This window comes from Lotus japonicus, chromosome 5 (genome assembly GCF_012489685.1).
Source record: "Lotus japonicus ecotype B-129 chromosome 5, LjGifu_v1.2".
NCBI classification, from domain to species: Eukaryota; Viridiplantae; Streptophyta; class Magnoliopsida; order Fabales; family Fabaceae; genus Lotus; species Lotus japonicus.
This window is the reverse complement of record NC_080045.1, coordinates 38,154,716-38,173,304: the sequence shown is the minus strand read 5'-3', so window position 1 is coordinate 38,173,304 and position 18,589 is coordinate 38,154,716. Positions and strand designations below refer to the sequence as shown.

The 18,589-nt window shown below is 41.1% G+C and overlaps 1 protein-coding gene across 1 annotated transcript; it reads left to right on the top strand.

The window, feature by feature from the left end:
- Nucleotides 1-11,055: 11,055 nt before the first annotated feature.
- On the top strand, nucleotides 11,056-12,041 carry LOC130719513 (calcium-dependent protein kinase SK5-like). Its single transcript, XM_057570135.1, has 3 exons — nucleotides 11,056-11,217; nucleotides 11,313-11,537; nucleotides 11,901-12,041. Exons 1-3 carry the CDS (start codon nucleotides 11,107-11,109, stop codon nucleotides 12,039-12,041), a joined length of 477 nt encoding a protein of 158 aa, XP_057426118.1. The 5' UTR covers nucleotides 11,056-11,106.
- Nucleotides 12,042-18,589: the final 6,548 nt, after the last annotated feature.

Below are 18,589 nucleotides of genomic sequence, written 5' to 3'. Positions count from 1 at the left end.
CTGATCCTGTACCTGCTGAAGTTGCTAAAAACCCTCTTAAAAAGGGATCTTTCTCTATGACTAAATATCATGCAAATATTCCTTTAAAATATCATGTTGAACACCCAAGGTGAATCAGAACCTTGGGGTAACTAACAAAAGGACCCAGAAGTGGGTACCTAAGACAAGATTATCTATGTTGCAGAATCCTTGATAGCTCCACTGAAACACCAATCATGGTATCTGGACAGTGGATGCTCGCGTCACATGACGGGAGAAAAGCGTATGTTCCGAGAGCTGAAACTTAAGCCTGGAGCGAAGTTGGCTTTGGAGGAATGAAAAGGGTAAAATTATTGGTACTGGTACTATTTGTGTAGATAGTAGTCCATGCATTGATAATGTTTTATTGGTAGACGGCTTAACACATAACTTATTGTCTATAAGTCAATTAGCTGACAAGGTTATGATTTATATTCAATCAAAAGTCCTGCCGGGCTGTAAGTCAGATCGATGGCTCTGTTCTGTTTAACAGCAAGAGGAAGAACAACATTTATAAGATCAGATTATCTGAGTTGGAGGCTCAGAATGTGAAGTGCCTTCTGTCTGTTAATGAAGAGCAGTGGGTATGGCATAGACGGTTAGGGCATGCCAGTATGAGAAAGATTTCTCAGCTGAGCAAGCTAAACCTTGTCAGGGGCTTACCCAATCTGAAGTTGCTTCAGACGCTCTTTGTGAAGCATGTCAGAAAGGCAAATTCACAAAAGTCCCTTTCAAGGCAAAGAATGTTGTCTCAACCTCAAGGCCGTTAGAACTTCTGCATATCGACCTGTTTGGACCAGTGAAAACTGAGTCTATAGGTGGCAAGAGATATGGGATGGTTATCGTTGATGACTATAGCCGCTGGACATGGGTAAAGTTTCTAACCCGCAAGGATGAGTCTCATGCTGTGTTCTCTACCTTCATTGCTCAAGTGCAAAACGAGAAGGCTTGTAGAATTGTGCGTGTCAGAAGTGACCATGGTGGAGAGTTTGAGAATGACAAGTTTGAGAGTCTGTTTGATTCCTATGGAATTACACATGATTTCTCTTGTCCCAGAACTCCTCAACAAAATGGTGTTGTTGAGAGGAAGAACAGAACTCTTCAGGAGATGGCTAGAACCATGCTCCAAGAAACTGGCATGGCTAAGCACTTTTGGGCAGAGGCAGTAAATACAGCATGTTACATTCAGAACAGAATCTCTGTGAGACCAATTCTGAATAAGACTCCTTATGAATTGTGGAAGAACATAAAACCCAACATTTCTTATTTTCATCCTTTTGGCTGTGTTTGTTATGTTCTCAATACTAAGGATAGATTGCATAAGTTTGATGCTAAATCTTCTAAGTGTCTATTACTTGGTTATTCTGATAGATCTAAAGGTTTTAGATTTTATAATACTGATGCTAAGACTATTGAAGAATCTATTCATGTTAGATTTGATGATAAGCTTGACTCTGACCAGTCAAAGCTAGTTGAAAAGTTTGCAGATTTAAGCATTAATGTTTCTGACAAAGGCAAAGCTCCAGAGGAAGTTGAGCCAGAGGAAGATGAACCAGAGGAAGAAGCTGGTCCCTCTAACTCACAAACTCTGAAGAAGAGCAGAATCACTGCAGCTCATCCTAAGGAATTGATTCTGGGCAACAAAGATGAACCAGTCAGAACCAGATCTGCCTTCAGACCCTCTGAAGAGACCTTGCTGAGTCTGAAAGGATTGGTGTCCTTAATTGAACCCAAGTCCATAGATGAAGCTCTTCAGGACAAGGATTGGATTCTGGCCATGGAAGAAGAATTGAATCAATTCTCCAAGAACGATGTTTGGAGCTTAGTGAAGAAGCCTGAGAATGTCCATGTTATTGGAACGAAATGGGTATTCAGAAACAAGCTAAATGAGAAAGGAGATGTAGTCAGAAACAAGGCAAGGCTAGTTGCTCAAGGCTACAGCCAGCAGGAAGGAATAGACTACACTGAAACATTTGCTCCAGTAGCAAGACTGGAGGCAATCAGACTATTGATTTCTTTCTCAGTAAATCACAACATAGTTCTACATCAGATGGACGTAAAGAGTGCCTTCCTAAATGGTTATATCTCAGAGGAAGTCTATGTTCATCAACCCCCAGGTTTTGAAGATGAAAAGAAACCAGACCATGTGTTCAAATTGAAGAAATCACTCTACGGTCTGAAGCAAGCTCCCAGAGCATGGTATGAGAGACTTAGCTCATTCCTTCTGGAGAATGAGTTTGTAAGGGGTAAAGTAGATACAACTCTCTTTTGCAAGACTTATAAAGATGATATCTTAATTGTGCAAATTTATGTTGATGATATTATATTTGGTTCTGCTAATCAATCTCTATGCAAAGAATTTTCTGAGATGATGCAGGCTGAATTTGAGATGAGTATGATGGGAGAATTAAAGTACTTTCTGGGAATACAAGTTGATCAAACACCAGAAGGAACATATATCCATCAGAGCAAGTACACTAAAGAACTTCTGAAGAAGTTCAATATGCTGGAATCTACAGTGGCCAAGACTCCAATGCATCCAACATGCATTCTGGAAAAAGAAGATATAAGTGGTAAAGTATGTCAGAAGCTCTATCGTGGCATGATAGGTTCACTTCTGTACTTAACTGCATCTAGGCCAGACATATTATTTAGTGTTCATTTATGTGCTCGTTTCCAATCAGATCCAAGGGAAACCCACTTAACTGCTGTTAAGAGGATCCTAAGGTATCTGAAAGGCACCACTAACCTTGGCTTGATGTATAAGAAAACATCAGAGTATAAGCTTTCAGGTTATTGTGATGCTGATTATGCTGGAGATAGAACAGAGAGAAAAAGTACTTCTGGAAATTGTCAATTTCTGGGAAGCAATCTAGTCTCATGGGCAAGCAAGAGGCAATCAACCATTGCCCTATCAACTGCAGAGGCAGAATATATCTCAGCAGCAATATGCAGCACTCAGATGCTCTGGATGAAACATCAGCTGGAGGATTATCAGATCCTTGAGAGCAATATCCCAATCTATTGTGATAACACTGCTGCAATTTCGTTGAGCAAGAATCCTATCTTGCATTCAAGGGCAAAGCACATTGAGGTAAAGTATCACTTCATTAGAGATTATGTGCAGAAGGGCGTACTTCTTCTGAAGTTTGTTGATACTGACCATCAATGGGCAGATATCTTTACAAAGCCCTTAGCTGAAGATAGATTTAATTTTATTCTGAAAAATCTAAACATGGACTTTTGTCCAGAGTGAAGATAGATCAGAACCTCTGACTATGATACTTCTTGATCAGAAGATGTCTAGTCCAGAAGGTAACTCAATCAGAGTGTGTGTGCCCACTGGTACTGACTCTGAAGCTGAGACAACAACACGTGCGCCAGAACTTCTGATGCATAGTTCCTTGTGCCCGTGTGACAGTCTGTTGTGATTGCGTGTAGATATGCTTATCTTCTGTGTGTGATTGTGTATTTTACTGTTACTGTCTATCTTTAATTTTCAACCGTTGATCTTAAAGTGCTTTTTGAATCAACAACGGTTATTTGATAAAACCCACTATACACACACGTTCTCTCTCACTTCCGGTTTTCAATCTCGCACTCCCTGCTTTTCAAAACCGCCTCCTTCGTGATTTCTCTCTCGATCTCTCTTCATCCTTCAAACTTCATCTTCTACCTCAAACCTTCAACCTCTTCAAAATGGTGAGACAAACCAGAAGATCTACTGCCGATGCACCTCAGTTTCCTCACATGGTAGTCGGTTTGGCAACGGGTCAACGGGGCTCTGAGAACCCAGCACAAGAACAAGCTCAAGCTCAAGAGGAGATTGTTCCTATTGCAGAACGGGGCTGTGCCGTTCACTGTGTATTTCCTCCTGAGGAACTCCAAGTCCTGGCAGAATGGAGATTCAACCTCGACAACTTGGCTGCAAATGGGTTTGATCTCCGTCCTGAAGTCCAAGCTCAAGGTTGGGGAAACTACTTCAATCGACTTCGAGGACCGGTGTATGAGAAGCTAGTAAAGGAATTCTGGAAGCACGCTGATTGTGATGACACTCAGGTGGTTTCTTACATACTGGGTAGGAAGATCATCATCACGGAGAAGTCATTCGTGAATCTGCTAGGTGCAGAAACTGCTCATGGGTATCGGTTCTCACTGACGGAATCGAAGCTGAAACCCAGAACCAAGGACATCGTCAACAAGGCCCTGTACACCACTTTCAAACCGGGCAAGACGAGCTACAAAGTGATGGACCTTCACCCCAAACTCAGGGTCTGGCACAAGATCCTGCTCAACTGCATCAATCAACGACCAAAGGGCAGTTCTCCAGACTACATCAACTTCAATCAGAAGGCGATGCTGTTCTTCATTCAAGACAAGGAGAAGATCTGCCTTCCCTACTTCCTGTTCTCCTATTTGAAGGAATGCATCCGGAAGTCTCGCACCACCTCCTCCATCAAGTCAGCCATCAAATATATCCCTTTTGGGAGGCTGATCTCAGACTTTCTCATTGAAAGCAACTTGGTGCAAGATTTGATCAATGCTGGTTGCACAGAGGACTTGAGCACAATTGTTAGCGATGTCTTCACTGCCAACTCTCTGAAGAAGATGGGTTTGGTCCAGAAGAAGATTGCTCCTGCTCATGAGGACACATCTTCTGAGATCAGAGGAAGAAGAATGCCTCTGAATGACTACCCTCTGTGGACTCAAGCAGACCATCCTGAAGCCATCAGATGCTATGTTGAAGACCTCAGGGCTCAAGGATTCGAGATTGACCTTGATGATTTCGTCAGCAGACTTCCACCAGCTCCAGAGTTTCCTTCTCCTCCCAAGAAGAAAACCAAGAGGAAGATGATTCTGGACGAATCCTCAGAGGAATCTGATGTCCCTCTGGTCAAGAAGGCGAAGAGCAAGCCTGATGATGATGATGGTGATGATAGTGAGGATGGTCCTCCAAAGAAGAAGCAGAAGAAAGTCAGAATTGTGGTGAAGCCTACTCGGGTGGAACCAGCTGCTGCAGAGGTCAGAAGGACTGAACCTCCTGCCAGAGTGACTCGATCATCAGCACATACAAGTAAGCCTGCACTTACCTCTGATGATGATTTGAATTTATTTGATGCACTCCCAATTTCTGCCTTACTCCAACACTCTTCAAATCCCCTCACTCCTATTCATGAATCCCAGCCAGCCGCACAAACCACCTCTCCACCACATTCCCCAAGATCTTCATTCTTTCAACCTTCTCCTACTGAAGCACCACTCTGGAATTTGCTTCAGAACCAACCCTCTAGGTCAGAAGATCCAACCTCTCTCCTTACCATTCCATACGACTCATTAACTTCTGAACCCATCATCCCCAATCAACCAGAACCCAAACCAACAGATCCACAACCCAGAACGTCTGATCACTCTGCTCCCAGAGCATCAGCACGTCCTGCTGTCAGAACCACGGATACAGACTCTTCATCAGCCTTCACACCTGTATCCTTCCCCATCAATGTCTTTGACTCTCCTCCCTCCAATACCTCTGAATCACTTAGAAAATTCATGGAGGTTAGGAAAGAGAAGGTATCTGCCTTGGAAGAATATTACCTTACCTGTCCAAGCCCTAGGCAATATCCTGGCCCTAGACCTGAACGTCTAGTTGACCCAGATGAACCTATCTTGGCCAATCCTATCCAAGAGGCAGACCCCTTAGTCCAACAGGATCACCCTGTCCCTGACCAACAAGAGCCAATTCAACCAGACCCTGAACCTGAACAATCAGTATCTAACCAATCCTCGGTTAGATCACCTCACCCTCTGGTTGAAACTTCAGACCCTCACCGTGGAACCTCTGAACCCAATGCTCCCATAATTAACATTGGTTCTCCACAAGGTGCCTCTGAAGCTCATAGCAGCAATCACCCAGCCTCTCCTGCACCCAACCTCTCCATCATTCCCTATACTCACCTTCAACCCACATCTCTCTCTGAGTGCATCAATATTTTCAATCATGAAGCCTCCTTGAGGCTCCGCAATGTGCACGGTCAGACTGACCTCAGTGAGAATGCTGAAAATGTGGCTGATGAGTGGAACGATTTGAGCACTTGGCTGGTGGCTCAGTTTCCCGTTATGCTGCAGCTCCTGCATGCAGAGGGAAGTCAGAGCATTGAGGCTGCAAAGCAAAGGTTTGCTAGGAGGGTGGCTCTTCATGAACTCGAACAGAGAACCAAGCTTCTTGAAGCCATTGAAGAAGCCAAGAGACAGAAAGAACAAGAAGAAGAAGCTGCCCGTCAAGCAGCAGCTCAGGCTGAACAAGCCAGACTTGAGGCCGAACGTCTTGAAGCTGAGGCTGAGGCAGAGCGACTTGCACCAGTTCTGTTTACTCCTGCTGCTTCTGCTTCCATTCCAGAACCTCAAGCTGCTCAGAACGTTCCTTCCAGCTCTACTCCGACAAGCTCATCCAGACTCGACATCATGGAACAACGTCTTGACACTCATGAATCCATGCTGATTGAGATGAAGCACATGATGATGGAACTTCTGCGCCGTACTGACAAATCTTAGTTTTTAGGATCTCTTCTTTTTCTTCCTTTTCCTTTTTATTTAACGTTGTTTTATTTCAACTCTGCGTATTTACTTACTTTAATTTGTTCATTTGTGATTCTATATGCATATATCTATATATATTTGTGGCACATATGTTTGCAAAACCTGTTTTATTCATAATTGTTCTATGTTTACATCATAACTCTTTCCATCATACATTATTCCCTATATCTAGAATGGAGGATCCTTCCTCATTCTTCTGCATTCTTGGCGCTGCTCCACTCTTTCCTTCTCCAGACGATCCAATGCATACTCTATGTTGCCAAGTTTGATGCTTAGATCATCTTTTTCTAGACTATCTTCTGTCGTCTTGAGTCTCTTTTCCACAGTCTCCTTCTCTTCCAGCAGATTCAGCTCCCGCTGGCAAAGCTTCTGAATCTCTTCCACGAAGCAGAGGAACTCCTTCAGATCTTTCTCCATCTCTGGACCAAGATCTTCTTCAAGCAGTGTCTTCGTCAGCTCTTGTATGGTCTTTGTACCATCGGGATGCCTAATATTGAGGAACATATCTTCCTCAAACGCCTTCCTTCTGAGCTCTTCTAATGCCATTCTGTATGATGCCATTTTTTTTCTGAATATTATTCGAGGTGTGAAGCTTACCTTTCTCTCCAACGTTTTTATAGGCTTCACTTTCTCTCTGAAAGTTAATGCTCTTACAGTTTCTCGAGGTTAAGTACTTGGTAACTGACCCTTCTATTTCCTCACTTGACCGGTGGTAAACGTTCATCCCTTGCATTAACTCTTCTATTTATTATCGCCTCACTCTGATTCTTACATCGTCTTCATTTTCTTTCAACTTAGACCTTCTCTAAGGGGGAAGTACCTTGTACTTCAAGCTAAGTTTTTCACACCCCAAGCTTTTTGCTTATGACAAAAAGGGGGAGTAAACCCAGTTTTTGATGTGTAAGATGTGTTAGTGTGACTTATTTTTCTTTTGGAGATTTTAAGAGTTCCACCTTCATGACCATAGATGTGTCACTGGGCAAATACAAGGAATACATTTCACTTCTTCTGAAGTGATTCTAAGTTGACTCTGATACCCAAGACTCTGATACCTTGTCCATGACTCTGATCACTTATGCGCTCTGATTATTCGTTTTTCATCTATGTCATAAGCTTTTCACTCTGAACTCTTATATGATTTAGCTCAGAATCTAGACTTTACTAACGTTTTCATCAAGTATTAGATTCAGGGGGAGCTAAGCTCAGAATCAAGCAGTGACTTGAATTCAGAATGAGCAAGATAAACTATTCACATCAGGATAAGTCTTATTCTATATCTCTAAACTCTGAGTGAATTCAGTTTAATGTTTAAGAATTGTTCATCAAAAATCTTAGTTTTGTCATCATCAAAAAGGGGGAGATTGTAAGATCAAGTTTTGATCTAGTAGTACAACTCTATGTTTTGATGATTACAAGTTAACCTTTTGATATGAACAATTGTGGTACTCTAACGTGTTTTTCTGAGTGTGCTATTTACAGGCTCTGACCCTGACTCAATTTCACACAAATCAGAAGCACTGTGTATAAAGGGTAACCCAAGCAACGCTTTCGCATTCACCATGTTCAGTATGAACAGTGGAAAAGCTTCAGAAGATCTGAAGCTATACAAACTCTGATGAGGACTCAGTCGCTAGAAGCTCTGATGATCCAGAAGTTCTGACAACCAAGAAACACTGAAGGTTCAGATGTTCCGATGGTGTAGAAGACTCTGAAGATCCAGAAGCTGAATAGTGGAAACTCTGAAGTCCAGAAGCAAGAAACTCTGAAGGCCATGTTCTTCCCTCTGAGTTCAGAATCAGAAGATACAATGGTCAGAGGATCTGTGTTATCCCTCTGACTCTGATCAACCGGCTTCACAAGTTCCAATACGAAGCATTCCTCTGATCAGAAGTCTCCTAGGTTAAAAGGTCAAGTCGCTATCCAAGTACAAAAGCAAGTGTACCTTCCTGACGACCTACCTAACGTTCTCAGCCACAGCAGAAGCTGGATTTTCCAGAACTGCCCTCCAACGGTAGCATTTCCCATGCAACGCTCAACCCTAATCCTTGGAGTATATATAGAGGCTGAAGATTGAAAGAAGCGGCTAGAAGAAAAAAATATACAAGAAGCAATACACACGCGCAAGATATATTCTAAGCTTTCTTTCATCTTGTAATTTATTTTAGTTTACACTCAGCTTATTCAGAAGCAAACCCTTGTAAACACCAACCTCAAACAGTTGTTTGATTTTCCTTTAGGAGATCAAGGTTGATCGGATCCTAGAGAAGACTAAGAGAGTGAATCTTAGTGTGAGCTAAGTCAGTGTAATTGTTAGTCACTTGTAGGTTTCAAGTGCAGTTGTAACTCTTACCTGATTAGTGGATTGCCTTCATTCTAAGAAGGAAGAAATCACCTTAACGGGTGGACTAGAGTAGCTTGAGTGATTTATCAAGTGAACCAGGATAAAATCCTTGTGTGCTTTTCTATCTCTATCTTTTGCACTTAGTTCTCGAAAAGATTTGTTAAAATCTTTAAGGTGGTAGTTTTGTACTGAAAACGTTATTCAAACCCCCCCTTTCTACCGTTTTTCATACCTTCACTTCAATGGACTCATTTGGCTCCATGATGAAGGATTCATATTTTTGGATCAACGACAATGCCTTTGATTCTTTGACTTTCTTGTTTCCTTCATGAGACATCTTCAGAGATTCGAAAATGCCTTTCGCAAACTCACGATCTGTAATCTTCTGGTACTCTTCATAGGAAATAGCACTTAGAAGAATTGCTCTTGCTTTGTGATGTTGTGAGTACAGCTTCTTTTGATCTGCAGTCATCTCTGACCTTGGGATCTTCTTGCCGTCTGCATCAACTGGACGCTCGTAGCCATCCACAATAATATCCCAGAGATCTGCATCGAAACCCAGAAAGAAACTTTCCAGTCTATCTTTCCAATATTCGAACCTTTGACCGTCGAACATAGGAGGCTTTGCATTGTAACCATCTCTTTGAGTTTCACTGGTGGTGGCAGCCATTGTTTTTCACACCGGCCCGGATCACTGAACACTGTTAGGTGTGGTAATCAGAACTTGCGCTCTGATACCAATTGAAGGTATGAAAAACGGTAGAAAGGGGGGGTTTGAATAACGTTTTCAGTATAAAACTTCCACCTTAAAGATTTTGACAAATCTTTCGAGAACTTAAGTGCTAAAGATAAGAGATAGAAAAGCACACAAGGATTTTATCCTGGTTCACTTGATAAATCACTCAAGCTACTCCAGTCCACCCGTTAAGGTGATTTCTTCCTTCTTAGAATGAAGGCAATCCACTAATCAGGTAAGAGTTATAACTGCACTTGAAACCTACAAGTGACTAACAATTACACTGACTTAGCTCACACTAAGATTCACTCTCTTAGTCTTCTCTAGGATCCGATCAACCTTGATCTCCTAAAGGAACTAAACAAACTGTTTATCAAAGAATTGTTTACAAGAGATTTGCTTCTAAAAAGCTAATAGTAAACTCAATGAATTTCAGATGAAAGAAAGCTTAGAAGAATTTAAGTTTGTCTTGCGCGTATGTGAATGCTTCTAGCCGTTTCTTTCAGTCTTCAGCCTCTTTATATACTCCAAGGATTAGGGTTGAGCGTTGCATGGGAAATGCTACCGTTGGAGGGCAGTTCTGGAAAATCCAGCTTCTGCTGTGTCTGAGACTGTTAGGTAGGTCGTCAGGAAGGTACATTTGCTTTTGTACTTGGATAGCGACTTGACCTTTAAACCTAGTAGACTTCTGATCAGGGGAATGCTTCATATTGGAACTTGTGAAGCCGGATGATCAGAGTCAGAGGGAAAGCCCAGATCCTCTGACCATTGTTTCTTCTGATTCTGAACTCAGAGGGAAGAACATGGTCTTCAGAGTATCTTGCTTCTGGACATCAGAGTTTCACTAATCAGCTTCTGGATCTTCAGAGTCTTCTACACCATCAGAATATCTGAGCCTTCAGTGTTTCTTGGTTATCAGACTTTCTGGATCTTCAGAGCTTCTAGTGACTGAGTCCACATCAGAGTTTGTATAACTTCAGAACTTCTGAAGCTTTTCCACTGTTCATACTGAACATGGTGAATGCGAAAGCGTTGCTTGGGTTGCTCTTTATACACAGTGCTTCTGATTTGTGTGAGATTGAGTTGAGGTCAGAGCCTGTAAATAGCACACTCAGAAAAACACGTTAGAGTACCACAATTGTTCATATCAAAAGGTTAACTTGTAATCATCAAAACATAGAGTTGTACTACTAGATCAAAACTTGATCTTACACCTTAGCCTAGCTTCATGAAGTTTTTGAGATGGGATTTACTATTCCTTCTTTCTGGAAACAGAAAGTTGAAAGTGGTCCATTTTCTAGTCTTCTTCATGTCAAATGTTACTACAACATTTACAACGTTAAATCTTGCTTAATTCTAGGTTATTGCTGAGAGGCTATCTGAGGAAGAAATTGGTGGCCTGAAAGAATTAGTCAATATGATTGACACAAGCAACAGTGGAACCATAACATTTGATGAGTTAAAAGATGTCTTAAAGCGAGTAGGATCTAAACTCATGGAGTCTGAAATCAAGGATCTCATGGATGCTGTAAGATTTTTCTGGGTTTAGTCTCCTTTTGTGATATAAACCTTTTGATTTTTAACCTTACCTTTTACAAGATCTTGTTATTTGGTATGTGACAGGCAGATATTGATAACAGTGGGACAATTGACTATGGTGAATTCATTGCTGCCACTGTTCATCTAAATAAGCTAGAGAGAGAGGAAAACATGGTGTCAGCCTTCTCCTATTTTGACAAAGATGGTACTGGCTATATAACCCTTGATGAGATTCAACAAGCTTGTAAGGACTTTGGTTTAGATGATGTCCATATTGATGAAATGATCAAGGAAATCGATCAGGATGATGTAAGTATTATTTGGTCGTGCTATTCTGAAATTCATCTTTCTGAAACGCTTATGCATGATTTAGTGAGAGCTTAAGTAAATAGTTTTTGACCGAGCTATAAGCTCTAGCTGTTTTGAGCTAATTTTCATAAGTTGTTCAGGTTAGCGTATGAATAAGCGCTTAAAGGCACCTAATGCATATTTTGAGCTCATTTCTATAAGCTTACCAAATTAGCTTGTGAATAAGTACTTATGCAATAAGTGCTTATTGCCATAAGCGCTTAATTAAGTTATTTACTCAAACGCACTTCTATGTCTCTGAATGTACCTACTTGTTTATTAATGTAAGGTTTTTGCTGCAGGATTGTAAGGTTTTTGCTGCAGGATGGACAAATAGATTATGGAGAGTTTGCTGCCATGATGAGAAAGGGCAATGGAGGGATAGGAAAGAGAACTATGAGAAACACACTTAAATTTAAGAAATGCTCTGGAATTAGTGGGCAATGTACACAATCAAGTTATTGATGGTTTCTGAATAAATGATTTTTTTAGTGTTAGAATTTAAGTCATCATTCTTACCTTGGTGCACCAACGCCTTATTAGTATTCTATATGCTCTATGTGAGTCCCAAGTTTTTAAGTTTGGAATAAATCAAATAAAATTCCTTTTCACGATTAATTGGATGTAACGTGAAGGAAAAACCTGAACAAGTGTTTATTGAATGGAATAAATTTGTGAAGGAGAAAGTTCAGGAAAAAGCTAAGGATTGCATCAAAGTCGATAAAGGTATATCACGATTAGTATTCGCTTTAACCTAGGCAAGAACGCTAGGAAATAGCTAATTTACGTTTTAAGACACGATGGAACTTAATTCCAAAAGTCTTTAGAGGAATGTTAGAATTTCTCTTATTCCTTTCCATGACAAGCGTTTCGATATGAAACCCTAGAATGTAAGAACGTCAAATTCCAATACTCGGAAGTTTGCCGAAACCGAATCACTGATAGTTCAAAACCCTAAAATCGACGGACGATGAAGACTTTTTCTATTCGGAGCTTCAAATAAAGATATCATCCGCGTGTGCCCACTCTAATCGACGTTCCAAATCTTTTTTCAGAAGGAAGTTTCTGCATCCGAGGTCAAGACCATAAAGTGCATTTTAAGCCGGTAAACATTAAAAACAAGCCTCGAAAACCAAAAATCATACTGATATTTCTTTGAAGAATTAGAAGATTCAGCGGGAAGATTATGGTGTCTAAAATACGTTGGAATCAGTAGGAAAAACTGTCCAAATAAGCTGATTTTGGTGTCTAAACTTATTGCCTACGTGTTCTAGAGCGTGAATATCCGGTTGTTTTCTGCTGAATCTCACCGGATTGCCGCCGAGTTTCAATTCTGCTCAAAAACCCATTTTTGGGCAAAGTTTCGTTCTTTGGGTTAAAAACTCTCGACTTAGTAGGATTAGTTGTTATAAATGTCGTTAGGATCGACCCCATCTAATTTGTTTTTCGAAATTCTGATTTTGAGTTTCTAAGCTATAAATATTGACCAAAATACCCCTGCGACAGTTTTCGACACGATAATTTTTCTGAGAGTTCCCCTGGCCTAGATATCGCCTAAGAATACCTAGGAATTGATTTAGATCGAAGAAAAAGTTCGAAAACCCTATTTTCCATAGTGGCCGAAACCTATTTGCTTGGGTACCATGTCCAAAAATAATTTTTGGGTCTCTATGACCTGAGCCATTGCGTAGCTCTTTCAATTGTCGAAATTTTGGCGCCGGTTTCGTGTCATTCCGAGTTCTGTAGCTCGAGTTATGCACGTTTTAGCGAATAAAGTGTTTTTGTACAAAACTTGAATCGAGTCAAAACTCATCCATTCGGGGGAAGCCCTTCCATTCGTGCCTAGATGTTGTACTCTGAAGCTTCTTGAGCTTTGTCGAACATTAGTTAGGATTGTTTCGAATGTATTGACTTGTGTTGATTGATTATTGCTTGTTTGCTCAAAGGTTCAATTGTGGAAACTTTGGGATTGACTGAACAAGCTTGTGAGGGAGACCTACACCGCGAGACTGGAACAACTCGAGGTTAGGGCAACTTACTTACTAGCTATTATACTGTAGTCGTCGATAAATTCGACTTGAATATTGCTTGATATTGAATATTGCTTGGATATTGTTTATCGTTTTGAACTGCGAAATATTTTCTGGAGGCTTCGGCCGAGTGAACTTATATGAGGCGTGTGTCTACGTTTTCTGAGAGGCTTTGGCCGTTTACTAGTTTCTGTCTTATGATTTCCGCACCATATTAGAGTTGAATATTGTTGAATTGATATCGAATTGTGCGTGTTGACGCGAATGCGGAGCGTAGGACATTTGAGTTGATTTTGTTGATCTTTCGGGTTGAGAGGAAACCCTATGCAGGTCCTGACCTGAGGTCTGAGATCTAGCCCTCTTTGAAATACTTAGACTTTTCCCGGGGATTATATTTGGGGGATTTGGGGAAACCTTGAATAGTAAGAATTTGGAACTTGGGAACTTATGGAACTTGGATTTCGATAATAAACCTCATAACTTGATTAACTCAACTTGAAATGCTTTGGTTAATTAACGAGACCTTTAGGAAAATTTAAGAGTTGGAAGTGATTGTGAAAAACGGGAAATAGTCGAAAAGCCTTGAACTTGAGATGATTTGATGGTCGTCACAGGGATGAACCATAGTGACCATGGAAATGTCACTGAGTGCAATATGTACTCCGGCTTATCACAGCCTAGTCGCAAAGATGACTTTGACCTTCGGGTATCTTTAAATTGAAATTTGTAGTTAAACACGTATGTGTGAGGATGATTCGATGTTTAGCTAAACATATTGCATCATGCATATACTCGGGGTTGGGACGGTCGATATACTGGCCTTCATGAAGAACACCAAGAGTGTATCTTCGGCATAGCGGGCACGAATCCTTATGTTCAACCCGACGGGTTGGACCGATTCGGCAATAATCGTTTGACACACGTGAATCCTTATATTCAATCCGATGGATTGGATCGATTCGGCGATAGTCGTTAGACGCGTGCAACGTCTGTATGTTCGACTCCATTGAGCGAACCGACTTGGCGTTGTCATTTGCTGCGTGTGCGAGTCCTTATGTTCAACCCAATGGGTTAGATCGACTCGACATGCATATTTATTGGGATCGTCGTTTGAATTGATATTGCCTGCATACATGCGCCCCAATTTGGAATCGTTGAGATATTGCTTATTGAATTGTTGAGATATTGCTTATTGAATTGTCAAGATATTGCTTATTGAACTGTGGAGATAATAGATATTGAATTGTTTATTGGAGCATTGATAACAGGCCATGTATATACCTTAGGATAGACAATACAGAACTTATGTGTATATATACAACATATATATATATACCCCCTTATTCTTCACATGTTGCTTGTACTATTTATTATATTCTGTGAGTTGACCCTAGCGCCTTGGCTTTGTTTGTATGTTTGTGTTTGGGCAGTCGGCCTACTGCCAGGCGTCCGTCAGACGATTAGTGATGATTCGTCACTCGAGGAGGACCAGGAGCGTAATGACCATTACTGACGTTTCGACGAGGACCCGGATCGAATGCATGATCAGATGAGGGTTGATGATGGAAGTATAGAGTATGGGTGTTTTAGAGCCTACTAAGGTTGGGTGTTAATGTCATAGCTCTGATTTTCATTTGTACTTTTAGGACAGGGTAGTTTCCGACAGATTGCTTTTCGGTGTGGTTCTCCGTAGATGGGAATCGCATGGAGTAGTAGGACGTAAGAAGTCTTTTTGGAAGCCTGTTTGGGTTGACTTACTTTTCGGAGGACTGTATTTATAAAACTTATGACTCCATTTATGAGTCGCACTTGGTTGCCGTTGGGCAATACCTTTAGTTACTTGATGTTACTTTCCGTCACTTGAGGACACTCGTGACGATGTTGTTAGTTGCAGCGAGGGCTGTGCTTGTATTGTATATTAATCGCTGTTAATCGCGATTGGGTTGAGTCTTTATTTCGACAAGTCTTTTTATTTAAACAAATCAAAAAAAAATAATACCTGTTTTTCCGCTTTATTTTATCCTTGAGTTACTAAAGTGATGCCACCGAAATCGGGGTGTTACATTGTGGTATCAGAGCTTGTCGAGTCTTTCGGGAGTCTTTCGGGAATAGGTCTTCTGTGCTAGGTTGTGTGACTCTGCAAAGAGTAAAAAAATTGATTGTCTGCCAAGCGAATTTTTCGCTTAGAATTGATTGAAGTTAGTACTTAATCATATTGTATAGTTATGCTAGATGCTATCTTATGGTTAGTACTAACTGTTTGTTTAACTAAACAGAACATGGTGAACATGAACCAACTCGCTGGGGCAATAACTGCTATGGCCCAGGCAATGACAAATCAAACTGCGGAGAACGCTCAGTGGCGTGCTGACAAGGCTGAACGTGAGCGACATAAGCGTGAGAGGGAGGTAGCCCTAGACCAGAACAGGGGGCTGGCTGATTTCAGGCGACAGGATCCGCCCAAGTTTACGGGTGGGACTGACCCAGACAAAGCGGATCTATGGATCCAAGAGATTGAGAAGATTTTTGGGGTACTGCATACCGCCGAAGGAGCTAAGGTGGGCCTTGCCACCTACCTACTACTAGGAGATGCTGAGTACTGGTGGAGGGGCACCAGAGGGATTATGGAAGCCAATAATGAGGTGGTGAACTGGAACTCGTTTCGAGTTGCGTTCCTAGATAAGTACTTTCCGACTAGTGCCCGAGATGAGAGGGAAGCGTAATTTCTGACTCTTTGTCAAGGGAGCATGACCATACCTGAGTATGCTTCCAAACTGGAATCATTGGCAAAGCACTTCCAATTTTTCAATGACCATGTGGACGAGCGCTATATGTGCAAGAGGTTTATTAACGGACTACGAGCAGACATCGAAGATTCGGTGAGGCCGCTAGGGATTGTGCGATTTCAACCTTTGGTTGAGAAGGCAACAGAAGTTGAACTTATGAAGAACAGGAGGATTAATAGAACAGGCACTGGGGGACCAATGAGGTCGAACTTTCAAAATAATCAAGGGAAAGAGAGATTCTGACAGGAGAAGCTGTATCAACGTCCTTTGGGGGAAGGTTTTACCTCGGGGCAGTATAAGCCCATAAATGCTACCGGAGGAACAGGAAACAAGAGTTCGAGTCAAGGAGTGACGTGTTACAGGTGCAAGAAGGTGGGGCACTACTCTAACAAGTGTCCAGACGGGGGACCTCTATGTTTCAAATGCAACCGCCCGGGGCACCAAGCCAAGGATTGCAATGTAACCAAGGTTGAGCCATCTGTGCCTACGGTGAGAGGAAGACATCCTGCTGCACGGGGAGGAGTCTATGTCTCGTGCGGCGAGGGAGCTGGTAGACTAGGCAGAGGAGAGCGCACGAACGATGGTAACCTTCTAACTATTCCTTCTCATTCTAGGATAACATGCTTTATTACTCTCGTAGAACGTGCAACACACCTAACTTGCCTTTACTGTCGAGCTTTGACTTTATAGTTATTACGCCTAATAATACTTTATTTGACCGTTGCTCGTGTTTAAACTATAGAAGTTACACGAGGTTTAGAATAACGCGTTAAGCCTAGAAAAGTAGTCTTGCACCGATGCGTTTAACAAGGAAGCTAGAAGCTGAAGAATGAATCTCCGAGAGATTCCGTATGGATAGTATACTTATGATGTCGAGAGTGTGTAGTTCCGTAGCGGCATCATTGAGGATTTAATATCAGGGTAATTGAGACTACTGGATGTTAGGAACTCATCGACTATTCCAGTGGGTTTTTCTAAATCTTCACCTTCGATGTATTAGGCCTGATCAACTTAATATTGAGGGGGTGATATTCGGAATCAGAACTGGCAATGGACTTTGATCGAAGGATTGGTAAGGTTGATTTGATTGGATCGAAGATTAGTTGAGTTGGGAGGTAAAGTTCGCGTTAAGTATTTGTCTTCTTGCGAAGGAGTTATAGTTTTAAGAAATGGATATTCACTTAAGAAGTATTGAAGGATTAAAGGCCATTAGAGGACCAAATTTGGTGAAGGTTAAGGTTTTAAATCTATGAATTTCTGTCTAAGGTGTGTAGGACTCGAGGTTTGTCAGAACTTGATTGAGAGATTAAGAAGTTGATTGACGAGATGGTGATTGAGATACAGAAAGGAAAGTGTTAGTATTAAGATGAATACTTGAAGTTGTTATATTTGGACAAGTTTCATAGAGTCTAAGAGTGAATGGAACCTTGTTATGGGTTTTGATGATGCATACTAGAGTTAACAAATGAATTCTACTAAGTTGAATGAGAATCCTAGGGCTAAGGTTGAAGGATCGGATGATAAAATGACTAGTTAAGTCCCTTGGGGTATAGTTATAAGTTGATCTGCTAGGGGATGAGTCCTTATTTGTGTGAAGTGTTAGGGATTTCAATAAGTGTAAATTGGTTTGAGTGAGGAAAGTTTTGAAGGAAGAGATGTCAATAATGGTTTGTTAAATATTAAGATGAAGATTAGCTTATAAGTTGTTGATAAGTTGATGTTAAAGGGGATGAGTCTAGTGATGTACTAGGTATTAAGGCGCAAGTCGAGATTTAATTTGAATGGTGACTAAGTAGAAGACTGATTTCATGGTGCTATATGGGAGTTAGAGTAAGAGACCAACGAATAATGTTCGGAGTTTTTACTGAATCCTAAGTTTCGAGGACGAAACTTTCTTTTTGAAGGGTAGTAATGTGAGACCCAAGTTTTTAAGTTTGGAATAAATCGAATAAAATTCCTTTTCACGATTAATTGGATGTAACGTGAAGGAAAAACCTGAACAAGTGTTTATTGAATGGAATAAATTTGTGAAGGAGAAAGTTCAGGAAAAAGCTAAGGATTGCATCAAAGTCGATAAAGGTTATAGCACGATTAGTATTCGCTTTAACCTAGGCAAGAACGCTAGGAAATAGCTAATTTACGTTTTAAGACACGATGGAACTTAATTCCAAAAGTCTTTAGAGGAATGATAGAATTT